At 37.0% G+C, this 14622-nt stretch overlaps 1 protein-coding gene across 4 annotated transcripts in view; it reads left to right on the top strand.

The window, feature by feature from the left end:
• The window catches only part of PAM (peptidylglycine alpha-amidating monooxygenase), a 284680-nt gene that overhangs the window by 180591 nt on the left and 89467 nt on the right, over positions 1-14622 (top strand). For all 4 annotated transcript variants that reach the window (XM_082836780.1, XM_082836779.1, XM_082836778.1 and 1 more), the window contains 2 exons: positions 1538-1625; positions 13369-13454. In XM_082836780.1, coding sequence (XP_082692906.1) covers positions 1538-1625; positions 13369-13454 — 174 coding nt within the window. The remainder of the gene's footprint in view (positions 1-1537; positions 1626-13368; positions 13455-14622) is intronic.

Raw genomic sequence — 14622 nt, 5'->3', positions numbered from 1 at the left:
AATAAATGTGAAGTGAGTAAAAGACAAAGGCTAGGTGCTCCCACCTCAGGGCCTTTTTAATTTGCTTCCTTAGAGGAATGATCCCCTGGGAGGATTCTGGAAGGGGGGAAAGAAATCCCGCACTCAACTTGAGAGTGAGCCTATGGAGGTAGAATCCTTCTTCCATTTCTTTTGTAACAAACTTAGGCTTGGTAATGATATGATTTTCTATGATTTGGGAACTATTGTAATTTCTAATTGTTTCTTTCCTTCCAAAGTGTCTTCTTCACTTTCCTAGGCTTACTATATTCTTTGGTAACAGAAAACAAAGCCTCAAGTTATATCAGGTCCATTTTCCAGCTAACCTCTGTTGGTTTTTTAAATAGCAGTATGAAAATCTCAAGATTTGATTTTTAGGCTTTAATTCTTATTTTCAGTGCAGTAAATGAAAGGCTTTTTATTTTCCATGAAAGTTGGGAGTCAAGATGGCTCACAGTAGGCACCTTGTGTTTTCTGATCAACCACACTATGCAAAGTCATGGTGCTATAGTTTGATGTAGAACATCTTTTATTTTATAAATACATATGTCTCAGATAGACATTTCAGCAATAAAAGGTGTTTTATTAATTTTATCAAATAGACAAAAAGAGCTAAAAGGTGCAGTTTTGCACACACCCAAGACTTAAGATCATTTTAGACTATTTAGCATTTTTATGTGTAAAGGTGACTTGAAAACTGCCCAGTAGGGCAGCATTTTGAATGTGGACAAAAGGGGATGAGCCACACCCAAACCAGGAAAGAAAGCTCATGCTCGATATTGATCATACTAAATAATATAACTTATCCCTGGTTTTTCTTTGTTCTACCTCTGAACTGACTTTTGTTTATTTTAATGTCTTTCAACCACTATTATTAGGACAAAAAGAGAAATGACAATGTGTAAGTTTCAGTATCCCTTTAACAAGTGCACAGTACTCATCCAGCACATTTTTCTTCTTGTGTATTTTTGTAAAGATACATTTTCCACTTTTCTTTTCTTTTCTAGTAACTTGTTTCTCCATATCACAATCCAGTGGCTACTGTTATTTTAAGATGATAATAAATTTGTGTTCTGAATCCTTTTGCTTATGTTTTGACCACTCACTGTGGCTTCTGTTTCAGTGCAATGTTGTGCAGTATTGTATGGTGCTCAGAACTCTACCGAATTCTGGAAGGAAATATATTGTGAATACGTAGCCTGGAGCTTTCATTTTATACCCACACAATGCTCTCATCACTTTAAAAGGGGGCTTTCATTAATGTGTGTGTGGGTATATCTGTAGTTTCAGCCTATTATTTTCTCTTTTGTTATATAATAGTTTATTATCCTACTAAATTATCAAATCCTGTTCATCTTAAGGAATAAGATAATTTATACAACCAGAGCATTCTGTCATAAAAGCATCAAAATATCTTTGTTATACAGATACTTGAAATGTTGAATGCTGGGGTCTCTTGTGACACTTGTGCACAAAAGTATAACTTATATTGACGATCATTATCATTTTCTCTTAACAGTTGACTTCAAACCCCATGCCAGCATGGATACTGTCCATCATATGCTACTTTTTGGATGCAATATGCCAGCGTCCACTGAAAATTACTGGTAAGGGATGGGTTCATAGTACATAGATGGGTGAGAAAATGTGTTTTTTATAAGTACAAAGTGCATCTCTGCAGGTATTTTACAACTGATTAGTAAATAGGCAGAACATTTCTTTTTTAGAAAACAATATTGTTCTTTTGCATCACATGGTTGTCGTGGTTTGATTATCACAGTTATTTAGTCTGCTGTGGAACACAGCCATCAGTCTTTGTCACTGTTATAAATATATGTCTGTTGTCATAGATAATGTGTCAAGGTGGAGACAGCTTGTGAAGGAAGATTGAAATTGAGATAATGGATACCCTGATGTTTATTTCTTTAAGTTCATGATTCAACCCAAAGAGCACCATAGATCTGTTCACTGAGTACTCTTTTATCCCAGACATTGTGCTAGGTGATCTGTATACCCCATTTAAAATGAAAATTTAGCCTAACGTCTTTGCAAAGTTGGTATTATCGTCCCCACTTTACAGGCAAGGAGTCTGAAGCTCAAAGATTCAGTGATTTGCTCAAGGTAACATGGCTGGTGGGTGTCACACCAGGATTGAACCCTGGTTTGTTAGATTCCAAATCTAAAGTTATTTCTCTTTTACCACAGTGCCTCCCATTTATTCAAGTAACTGTTGCAGTTTTAGAATTTAATCACTGCGGTGAATCTTAATATCATGTCTTGAACAATCAATAAACATCTGTTAAATGCCTGTTATATGCTAGAACTGCAGCAGGTGCTGTGGGATGTTCTAGGATAAATAATTTTCTACCCCCAGAAGCTTACAGCATAATTATGGCTTGAGATCTTCCCTTTCATTTTATTCTTTGGTAGTTCATGAAGATCAGTGATCTTTGAAAATAGCCGTGTGTTTTAAGCCTCATATTTTGCACCTATAGGCAGAATCACTGTTACATATTTAACAATCCAGAATGACTGGTGTGTCCTGCTTTGCATTGGAAAGGGGTCTGTTCTGTGGTCCTGCCCCTGCATGATCGTGTAGACTGATAGACCTTTCTCTGTGCATCCTAATATTCATCAGGCTGATTCGAGGCATGCAGCGACTGCTTTCTAGTCATTTTTATAATAAACAATTGTAATATGTATTTGGAAGTGTTAAAAGCATGGGGCAATTAGTGGAAATCTCCATGGACCAAGTACCATCAAAGCATTTGTTAATAGGCTTAAGTTATTTGATGAAAGGGGCGTATCACATGGGAACCCAGCTCACATGACTGGGTTTATATAAAAATGGAGTCAACAAATCACAGTTAATACCCGTTGATATCAACATTCCTGTTTTTGCTCTTCAGTAAATTTTTGTAAATAAAATCCTGGCATTAAAAGATTATTCTGTGACAGCCTTTTCTGAATCTTATTCAGCAAATCACACATTTTGGTCTTTATGTTTTAAAAATATGTCTTGTGGAATTAGCAATATTTACCTTTGACCTAGAATTAGTGAAAATGGCTAGAGGGAACCTGCTTTAGCAGATTCTCTTGGTTTAAGAGAATGAATGAAAAAATAAAATATCACTTAAATGTTATTATGGCCCTAATTGTTAAGAAAAATTACGTACAATGAACTAAGTGTAGTTCACCGTTCTCATGTTAAGGGAATATCAGAGCAAACACATTATGTTGCCTCCTTTAAAATATTAATATTCTTAAATATACTATTTTGAAATTAAGCTTGTAAAATATATTTACAAAAGACTTCCAGGTTGGGGAAAGAGAGAATTCAAAGAAAAATGTGAGAGTGAAAACAGCAATTTTGAGTAAAGTAATTGCTGCACGTATTTTTTTTGCTAAAATTATTACTTGAAAGACAGCATTATAGAGTGAACGTGTAGCTAACTTTCTAGATTCCATGAGTAAATTATTTATCCCTTGTGAGCTGGTCTTGATTTTTTCATTTTAGCAAGGGACTAAGACTAGATCATTTAGAGAACTCCTCTGTGCTCTAAAATTCCATAACTATGAATATAAATTGTATACAAATGTTGAGTCAGATTGGAAAGACATCTTTATTAGGAGTTGGAGACATAAGTGAGTTGCATTTGTTAAGTCACCTCAAGCAGACAGGCCACTGTGTTTTGCCATTGAGTTGCATCACTGAATAATTAGAATTCTTAATGACATTATACCCATGTCATTTTATTTATTTTTTTAAATTATTTTCTTTATTTTTTTTCTGGCTGCGTCAGGTCTTAGTTGTGGTGTGTGGGATCTTTGTTGAGGCATGCAGGGTCTTTCGTTGTGGTTCGGGCTCTTCATTGTGGCATGCTGGCTTCTCTCTAGTTGTGGCACGTGGATTTTCTCTCTCTAGTTGTGACGTGTGGGTTCCAGGGTGCGTGGGCTCCGTAGTTTGCAGCACATGGGCTCTCTCGTTGAGGGGTGAGAGCTCAGTAGTTGTGGCGCATGGACTCATTTGCCCTGCGGCATGTGGGATCTTAGTTCCCCGACCAGGGATCAAAACCATGTCCCCTGCATTGGAAGGCGGATTCTCTACCGCTGGACCACCAGGGAAGTCCCTATACCCATGTCATTTTAAATGGATTTTTAAAATCTGCCTTGCAGCATATATTCCCTGTTAATCTATAGAGTAGTTATAATCGACTTTATAACCGTACACCAAGGACAATAATTGATGCTTTTAACCAGCTCAAAGTGTTCATCTAACATTTAAAAGTAGGATCTTTTCACTACATATATAGAATCTGTTCAATATGCAAACTAGTAAATGTACATTACCTAAAACTGTTCTAGTGACCTGGCTTTAACAATCGAGCCTTATTCTCCATTTAAAACTGGGATGGGCTTTTTATCCCCCAATATTTGGCAAAATCCATCCTTCTTTAAAGCATTACAGCTCACAGCATATTTCATGGGCTGAACTTTTCAGTTGCCTCACAGAAACATCCTCTACTCCCTACCCCCGATGCCACTCAGGCTCAGCCCTGGAGACAGTCAGCAGATGTTTTCCGACTGCTTAACCTCTTATCCTCCCATCTGAATTATAACACTAATAACAAAAATCTATCAGTGCCAAAAGCCTTGCATTATTTTTCTACATTGAGTCATGGACTTTATCACACTCATTTTATAGATGCAAATCTATTCTTCAGTTGCTCCATGATATAGACAGTACTTAAATGAACATTCCCAGACTTTCACATATATTTTTGGTTATGATACCAGTAGTGGCTTTTGATGTGTAAGAATATCAAGAACTCATTCACACCCTAAGGAAATCATTTTGAGAATACAAAGCTGTTTTAGTGAAAGAAGATAAAGCAAAGAGGATATTTTAACACCATGATGAGATTAAAAATTCACATTTTAAGGCAAGACAAGAAAAATTTAAACATAAATTTTTTCTCTGCCCTTTGGCCTCCTCCCTCCCCTCTAGTGTGCATTGTGCATCTGCATTATGCATTAATCAGACCTCACCAATGACAGAAATATCTGGTCAATCATAAAGATCAATTTTTCTTCTTCTGGCAACAGCCGTGTACTTCTTTAGAAGATAGCATTCCTTTCTCAATCCTGTCAGGGCTCACGATGACCCACCACTCACCTTGTACATGCAGACATCTTTGGTAAACTTTATGTACAGTGGCAATTATCATTTTCCTTAACGGTAGAGATTGGTGCAGAACTGACTGGTCAAACAATCTGGGAGATGCTGGGCTACACCTAATGTAAGTCCTTAGCTTAAATACTCACCTATGACCTTACTCATGTCACTAGCAGTATCATTTGTATTCTGCCTATTTTACAAGATAATTGTTTCTTACGCTACCAAATATGTGACTGAGCCTCAGATAAAATTAATGATGATTAGGTGACTTGAAACCATTGGCCAAATATATAGTCCTATAAGATCAATGATTGTAATAGTGTAACTCCAGATATGGGAAAAAGCAGCAAGAGGAAACCATATCCTGGACCATAACAGCTTAGTAAGAGAGATGGTCCAGAGGCTTTTGGCTACTGATAACAGGACCCAGTCCAGTAATAGCACATTGAGTGGCCTATCAACAAAATATTTGCCTGGTCTGGGAATGAGCATCCCTAGCAACAAGGGACAAATTGGTCACGAAATGCCTCCCAAACTTTGGTCGAAATTAAGACTGAAAGAGAAGGAATTGTAAGATAGAGAAGGTTGCCCACCATCCAGTTCTACAAGAGTCAAGCCATTAGCCACTGCGGTTGCGGACCTAAAGTACACCCTGAAAGGAGTTCAGGGTGAAGGTCACGATGAAGCACTTTGTGCTCTGGGAAAACTGGCAAAACTGGCCCTCTGGTAGACATTTTCAGGAGAAAATTTTATGAACTAAGTTTCTTGCATCTTCCCATAGTTAGAAAAGCATTAAAACCATGAACTCAGATGTCTGTTCCTTGTGACTAGCAGCAACCTTCTACTGAGATGTGTGCTTCATTGCACATCCTCCCTGCCCCAAAATCACATATATACTGACCTTTTCCAAACAGTTCTCAGAGCTCTCTGAGAGACTGTCTCCCAGCTTATAAACCTCAGTTTGGCTCAAGTAAAATTTTCCATTTCTTTCTTAGTTTCACTATTGATTAATTTATTTTGTTGACAACCAAAGCGTCAAGCTCAGATTTCCTCTCTTTTCTGTTTGTTAGCTAGGATTTCCCCGTTTTCACTTTAGTTTTCTGTTTTCATTGCCAGCAAGTTGGCAAATAGGTGTGTGTCTGTAATAAAGTAAACATTTTTCCCCCTGAAATTATGAAGTTATAATTCATCCCCTGTCTTCAGGCAGCACTTTTAATATGACGGCAAAGAGCTATCCTAATGACGTTTTACTGTTGTGCTGCCCTCCTTTGCTCTTTGTAATTGCCTCTTTCTACTGTTCATTAAAATATATTTACAGTTACATTAAGTTCACATGAAAATAGTAGACACAGCATGAAGCAGTTTTCATTATTCAGTCATTTTAATTTTAAAGTTGTTTTTTCTCCACATATTCCATCCAGTCTTTTGTGTCTCGTTCCAAATTAGCAGCTCACACTGGTAATGTGTCTAGTTAATTATATGCATGTGCATTTAAATTGCATACATTGATGTGAACCTTTTAATATACTGTGGGGTGGTCCCTTTCTAGTTAGAGTGGGCCTGGTGCTCAATTCTAAATTAACAGACCTCTCAAGGATGCAAATAAGGACCAGCTGATGGAAAAGCAGCAGCTCTGCTGGCCCATGTCAGGAAGGCAGCAGTACCTGTCAGATTAAGTCTCATCCCTTCTTTCCCAGACTTTTAAAGGAGGAGACAATTACTGCATCCAGGCACCAAGGGAAAGTAATAGCATCAGGATTGGAGCAAGCATAGCAATAGCACGATTTGTTGGACTCCATTTGTGCTTGCAGACTTAAGTCAAGGTGTAGCAGTTCTAAGTTCCCCAGATTTGTTGGCTGAATGTGAGCCATAACTGAGCAGATGCTCTTTGTGGCTTTTTGGAGTCAGTAGGGAAATGAGGTGCTGAAAACTAGGTAATTTAGATATTAAAAATTTATTCCTGCTCTCCATGAAAATATGGTAAATTTTAGGAGACCTTGGAAATTGAAATATCCATTTATCTATTCAATGAATACCTTTCTTTATTCTTACTGTAACAATCATTTTTTAAAAATAATGAGTGGTTAGCTATTCAGAGTTTCAAGCTTTGAAAATCATAGTTTTGTTTATACACATTGTTTTGGCATTTGGAGTAATTCTGGAGCACTTTCTCTTTGTGATGTGAGGTTGTATAGTCTTAAGCACTTTCTGTTCTGCTGAGCACAGGACTTAGGGCTTAAGGCAACTTATGACTGCAAGCCCCAAGATTGTGTGTTCACAATACTGGGTGATTAAAGTGAATGGGCTTCTTCTGTATTACGTCTTGTACTTTGACAAAATCTATGCAGAGCTAAAATTATTGTTTTCAGTCTTATTAATATTTGATTTGGAAACTATTTCTAATGATGCTTATGACCAGCTACTGTTTACAAATCTAAGGGGGCTTCTATAGGTTGTTGAATCTTTTTTGAAAAGAAGAATCCAGGCTGGTTAGATGAGGCTGTTTCCAGCTGTTCTAACTTGGAATCATTCTCAAGCTAAAGCAGTAGTGCTTTACCATCCTATGAAGCTTTAGCTAAGATCCCTTTCAACTGCTTCTAGTTATTAACCACCTGCTGTGTCTTTTTAAATGCCACTGTCTTCACAGGGTTACAGATGCTGATGAGGGGAAAGAGAAAAGTAGCTAAAACATATAAATATGTATAAATATAAATATATAAATTATATATATATATATATATATATATATATATGTATAAAGAGAGAGAGAGAGAGAGAGTCCTGTATGTGAGACGCCCTGCTTGGTTGCTCATTTAAATGACCTTTTTTTTTTAGGGTGATATCACTTTCCAGAAAAGTCTACAGCTTTGTTGCCTCCCTTATGATGATAATGATTCTTTGGTTGAGAATGGTATTTGCATACACTGCCTTTATGCACCCTCTCCACATCCTAGCTACCTGTCATCCATACACTATACAGCAAAGTTCACAGCATGTCTTCTGCAATCCCCTCTGTTTCTTCTGCCATGATGAAACTTCTAAAGTTTAACATACATAAATTCCTTGTCAGTATAAATAAAAATAACACAGTCTCCAAAATCTGTGCTACCCCTTGTTCTAAGCACTATAAAATGTGTCTTTGAGTGTAGCAGCAAAGTTTAGACATTAATTACTGCTAGGCTAAAATTAATTGCATCCTTTTCCTTTTTCTCCTTTAATATTGTAATAGATTCATATTATTATACTGCATATCTGAATGGTATAAAGAATCTTCATTAAAATGGAGTTGGCATCTTGCTCTAACTTCTGGTCACCAATGATCATATTCCTCGTCTAAGTTTTAGGTGCCTGTAATAGAGGTGTTGATAGGAGTTCCTTAGCAACTGACCAATTCTTAGTGGACTAGTGTCAACTTTAATAAAATAGAATGGCATGGTTGTAACCGTTTTGAGAGTTTAAACAGAAACCAGCATCACATAATTTTGAACATTATTATTTTCTCACAAGATGAGTATTTATGTTAAATAGGCTGGCAGTGTTATAGCACAGTGCTATAACATTTAATATAGAGCCAGAACTTTGAAATCAGAGCATCTTGGGATCAAATCTCAGTTCTACTACTTGATAGTTGTAATAAACATTGGTCAAATTATTTAATCTTTATTGGTCTGTTTCCTCATCTATAAAATGGGGCTACTAATCCCGCCTGATTGGACCATCACAAAGAGTAAGTGAAGGGATGTCAGTAATACGGTTGGTGCAGTGCCTGGCACATGGAAGTACTTAATAAATGGTAACTATTCTCTTAATTCATTTATTAATAAGATATATATTAACCATCCACTACGTACCAAGGGCATTCTTAGGCACTGAGAATTTGGTGTGAACAAAACAGATATACCTTCTGCTCTTGTGGACTTTAGAGCCTCTCTGATCTGTTGGTGGAGAGGGGTAGGGTGGGGAGTGAGGATGATGCCTAGATATTGTGGTGCTATTTTTTCAGGCTGGTGCCTTTTAATCACCTCTCCTATTTAGTTTTCCCATTAAGTATCCTTCTAATTACTATGTTAATGCATACACATTGCATTGAAATTCACATAGGATTTATCTGAATTGGGAAATGTGTTCTGTGGGTTTATAGAGCAGTTAATGAAATTTGAATACCTGACTCACGCTGGATGTAATTTTGAAAAGTAAGGACATTCCACATATGCCATTGATTTTTATGTGTGTTTCTTAAAGAAACTTTCTGACTTTGGATTAATTTTCCTGTGATTCTGTTAGATGCTTAATGCATTAAAATTGTAATTGAAGACTGTACAGACTTAACTTTAGGGCATGACAATTTTATTAAAACAAGTGTTTTCAGACCAAAGAAGAAATGACTTATCAGTTCTGATTTTCTCTGAGTAACCTTGGGTTTTAACTAACCTTTCACAGATAGAACCAGAGGAGTACTTTAACAGTCAATTATGCTCTATTTGGATAATTCAAAATGACAGGCTAGCACTTTTCAGAGCTTGGCATAGTCTGGAAATATTCATGCCATCTGAATGGTTTCCCCATAGATTAGAGGTGAAAAGGTTTTATAGCAAAGGTCCAAGAATCCAGAGTAGTTTTATTTTCAAATGTTAATTCTCATCATTTTTGCTATGAATACTAAGAAACCACTAGGGAGCTATGTGAATCTTTTCACAATTAATTGGCTTAATCTAGACAAGCCTTTAGGAGTAGCTGTTAGAATTATAAGAATAAGAAACCTGGGCGATGAGGCCTGAAATTACAAGAGCCGTTGATCAAGGGTTGCTTTGCTTCCTAGCCTTAATACTCTTCTTCTCAGTAAGAATAATAAAAATTCTCACTATTTTTACAAGACACTGTTTGGAAAGCCAACATATGCAATACTGCCTTTATTCTGTTGGTCATTTTATGTGGAGAAAATGTGACACTGTTTCCATTTAAAATGGGAAATGGAAATTTGAAAATGAAAAGATGTGGCGAGTTTATCCAAATGTTCTTTGCCACTCCTTTATGTTATCCATTGTAGGACTCATTTCTCTTGACCTCTTGTTTTTCCTCTTCACTTAGTCCTGTCACTCATTAAGTTTTAGAATGAGTTTCAGTATCCCAGGGCCCTCCAGTGAGTCATCGTTTACTCAGCCTTGAGTTTTATACAATTTTTCTAAATTATATAACAGGATTTTAAAATCAAATCAAAGTTTGCTTTTGGAGCTCTTCTTTTACCAGACCTGTTGAGAGCATGAAACATTGTCTCTTCGCAAATAAGAACTTATTTTATCTAAAATTTGATTTTAGAATTGCATACTCGAATTGCAGCTTAGTTCAGGTATGAGAGTAATCATCAAAGCTGATCTTCATATAATACCATGAAGTCTCTGCCTGTAAGTCAGTCTCATGAATAGAGATATAAGGGAGTGTGACAGCCAGAGCTTTGAATCATGGCTTGGCTGTGTGACCTTTTGAAAGTTACTTAAAGTCTCTGAGCTTATTCAGCTGTAAAGTATAACCTACTTGCAATGACTTGTGAGAGTGAGTATGAGCCAATTTGTACAGAATTCCAGGCAAATGATAATTCAAATTTATTGTCATTTAATATTTTTTTAAATGTTATACTTGGCAGTACAATAAAACTTAGGCCAATTCAATTATTTAAGTGTTTGTATATAAAAAGTTAAAAATGTATTTAGAAGTTAACTTCCCCAAACATTTCTTGAATATTTACTAAATGCCAGGCAGGGCTGCAGGTGCTGGGAGTACAGGGTGAAAGAGATGACCCAAACCTCAAAGTCTACACAGTCTGGTTGGAGAGGAGATAAGCAAGATGATACTTAGGATGCGTGCTATGGTTAAAGAATGCAAGTTGGGTGGGACGGGCATCAGAGAAAGCTTCCCTGAGGAGGAAGACTTGAAGTGAATCTTGAATGAAAAGGTGAGAACAAGGTTGTCAGGCAGAGAGTTGGAGAAGGGGTTTTCCAGAAAAGGACAGTGGAGAAGAGAGAAGTTAGAAATTGGCAGCAACTTGGCATGACTGAAAAGGGTTTTTTTTTTTCTGGGGATATAACAGGGGCCCAGATCATAAAACCTCATGTGTTATACTACAATGTTTAGATTTTATTTTGGTGTTATTTTTGGGAAACATTTGAAAGAATTTGTGCCAGCAAATGACATAGTCAAATATGTAGCTTAGAAAATTTTACTAAACCAGTTTTCTCTGTTATATTTCATTCTGGTTCTTTCTAGTCATACACTGAATTGACTTCCATATCAGAGGAAGCAATTATCTTGTTTAACCTAAGACTGTCATCACATTGCTGTTAAGCACTTGTATATTTATGATCTTTGTTGAAAGCTATGAAAATTGCCATTAAGATCTTTAAATTTTAGTAGCTCACAGCAGTGAGATACCAAGTTCATCGCATCTGGCAATCTCGTTTCTTAAACTATTATAGCATGAGGCCAGGGAGGGAAATTCCGCTTTTGTGTACTGTCCAATACCCCAAGCTTTTTAGCACACTTGGCACAAGGATGTCACAGACATTTGTTCCAATGCACGTGTCTCACATGCTAATGATCCTGCATCATAAGTATATCGTTTTTGACAGTGAACAGTAAGAAACCACTGGGTGATGTGCTTTACATTGCACATTACCCAATTTCTTTCTACAGCCCGATTTAGAGAAGCTAGAGCATTTGCTAAATATAACCTTATAGGGACCTCCTGGTTCTTGGCCCTTTATTCAGATGAATAACTGTTGTCTGCACTTATTGCCTATCCTTTCCCACCATTTCTGGCTGTAACCAGGAAGCATGTTAGGAGTCCCTGCCTCTGACATGGCCTGGGTATTCTCCAGGTTTCTAGGCTCAGTTTCTCCAGGTTTCTAGGCTTAGTTTCTAACCTGTTTAGGAAGCTGCCACGGTCTGCCTTCACTTCCCTTCCAGGCCATGGGCAATGCACTTTTTCTCCTGTGTGAGCCAACCTCCCGGCCAAGAAGCTGTTTTTGTCCTTGTCCTTGACGGTCCTCAGACCTTTCAGATCTGCCTAAACTCCTGACTCTGACCTTGCTTGGTGCCAGTTTCTCAAAACACAAATATATAAAAGCGACATGAAAATGTCACCCAACAGTGTTTTGAACAAGTCAAATTATATAACACAACCAAGAGATGTAGTGTAATGGGGAAAAAATGTGTGGTTTGGAGTCAGACAGCTTACCATTTGTGAAATTGGATCTACCATATAGATACCAACGTGCTAGTTACTGTGCTGGGTGCCTTACACGTATTACTCTCCCCATCAGAGAGGTTTGCACACAGAAATTGGGCCTTTGAGGGCTGATGTACATGTCCAAGATACACAGCTATTAAGGGGAGGTTGTGGGATTCAACTCCAGATATGTCTTTCTGCCTGTGCTCCTTTGAGCGTATAACACTGCCTCTCAACAGTGAGTCTTTAGATAAAGTGAATGTTTTGTTAAATAATGCAGAACCCTGGTATAGTGCTTTGAGGTTTATGAAGTGCTTTCATTTCTATATCATCTACTTTATAGAACAACTCTTTGAAGTAAGTTTGACTATCCCTGTTTTACAAGAGAGAAAACTGAGGCTCTGTAAGATTAAGTGACTTGAAACAATTTATAAATGGCATAACCCGTATTCATAAACTTTAAGAAAGCCACGAGAACCCTGTGAGTGGGATATACTTGTATTGTTCACCCTACTAAGGGTAGGCACTATAAATGCCACCGATCCCCAAATGGGAAGTAAGTATGATGTTTCTTTTAATCCACTTCCAAATTTCCACTGCATTGGCTTTGGTTTACACACCCTTTGTGTAATGCTTACTTTTCTACCTGATTACATAGAGTACATTCCAAGGATGGTGAATTAAACTGTATATCTACCTCACAGGATTGTTTCACATCAGGCAACTAACAAACAAATCTCCCTTTATAGGTGCTTTTTCACATATAAAATTGTTCTTCGCTCCAGTGTCCCTTACAGTCTTAAAGTTGATATGACTATAATGATGGTATATTGATGTACTTTTCTTTACCTTGTTTTCAAAAACCTCTCCCTCCCCACTCCTCCCATGGGAAGAGATTTATGCACTTTACTAATTGAATCTTCACTTATAGCTACTTTTTTTTCTTCAGGTTTTGTGATGAAGGAACCTGTACAGATAAAGCCAATATTCTATATGCCTGGGCAAGAAATGCTCCCCCAACCAGACTCCCCAAAGGTATACCTGAGGCCTCTTGGATAGCCTTATATTAAACTGCTCAGTTTTTGATTCCAGCGTACTTTTTATTATATGTTCTTTCCAACAGCTCTTGACCATGTTCTATGTTGCAATTTCACGCTAAAAAGTACCCTTATTGCCTGCTTTATATTGAAAAGGTTTCATTGAGGTTGTTCTTCTTTCTCTGCCTCTCTTTGATAAGTAATTGGCTCACACAACAGTTTAGATAGAATTAGAAAATAACGAGTATACCTCAAGCCACCTTTGGCCTGAGACACATTGGTTCTTGACAGCAGGAGCATTTCACGAGCCAAGAGAGCTAGGAATTAAATAAATTGCCATTTCAGCAGACAGATTTTTAATAGTCCTGGAACCTGGGTATTTAATGTGATGCCAGACCTCAGCTGGCTTTCTGAATTCACATCTAAACCGTTCATAGCTTCCAACGTGTGAGTGAATTAACGGACTCTCCTTTATTACCTGGATCTTTCTTAGTATCAAAGTGAACGTATAGTTCTGAAACAGAGTAAGACTGCCGTGGTTTAGGGATGGAGGGATGGCATCTTGTGATGCCTCCCTAACTCATGCCTGCACTAATTTTTAAATTTTTTTAATATTTTTAACCTTTTTATACAGTTTTAAAGGTTGCTTTCTCTTTATAGTTATTACACAATATTGACTATATTCCATGCATTGTGCAATACATCCTTGAGCCTCTCTTTCACCCAATAGTTTGATTTCTGTTTTGCTTTACTTCAAATGAGTGTCAGAATCCTCTCTAGAGTTTACCAGGCAGCCACTATCAAACAAGTTTGGAGACTAATAGGAAGGTTTGTCATAGATTTGTTGATGTTTTTAAGATCCATTGGTAGAGAAGATTAAAAAAATTTTTTTTCTCTGTCTATAAATATTTTCTCTGTAGATTTTTTTTTTAGCTTACTAGCAAACTCTACTAACAGTAAGACTCTTAGGCACCCTTCAGATTCCAAAACTTTATTGACATTGTAATCTAGTAGGTAATTGGTTTCTTCAATGATATTTTTGCAGATAACCTGATTTTGTTTGGGAAGAAAAACAATTTCCTGAGATGGTCCTAAGAAGTCTGTTTCCTATATTCAATCAGAAAATAAAAATGAATATGAGTATATACAAAACAAAATGAAAGAAT

This window comes from Leucopleurus acutus (genome assembly GCF_964270905.1).
Source record: "Leucopleurus acutus genome assembly, chromosome: 3".
NCBI lineage: Eukaryota > Metazoa > Chordata > Mammalia > Artiodactyla > Delphinidae > Leucopleurus > Leucopleurus acutus.
The sequence above is the reverse complement of the archived record's forward strand: the minus strand, read 5'-3'. Positions and strand labels throughout refer to the sequence as shown.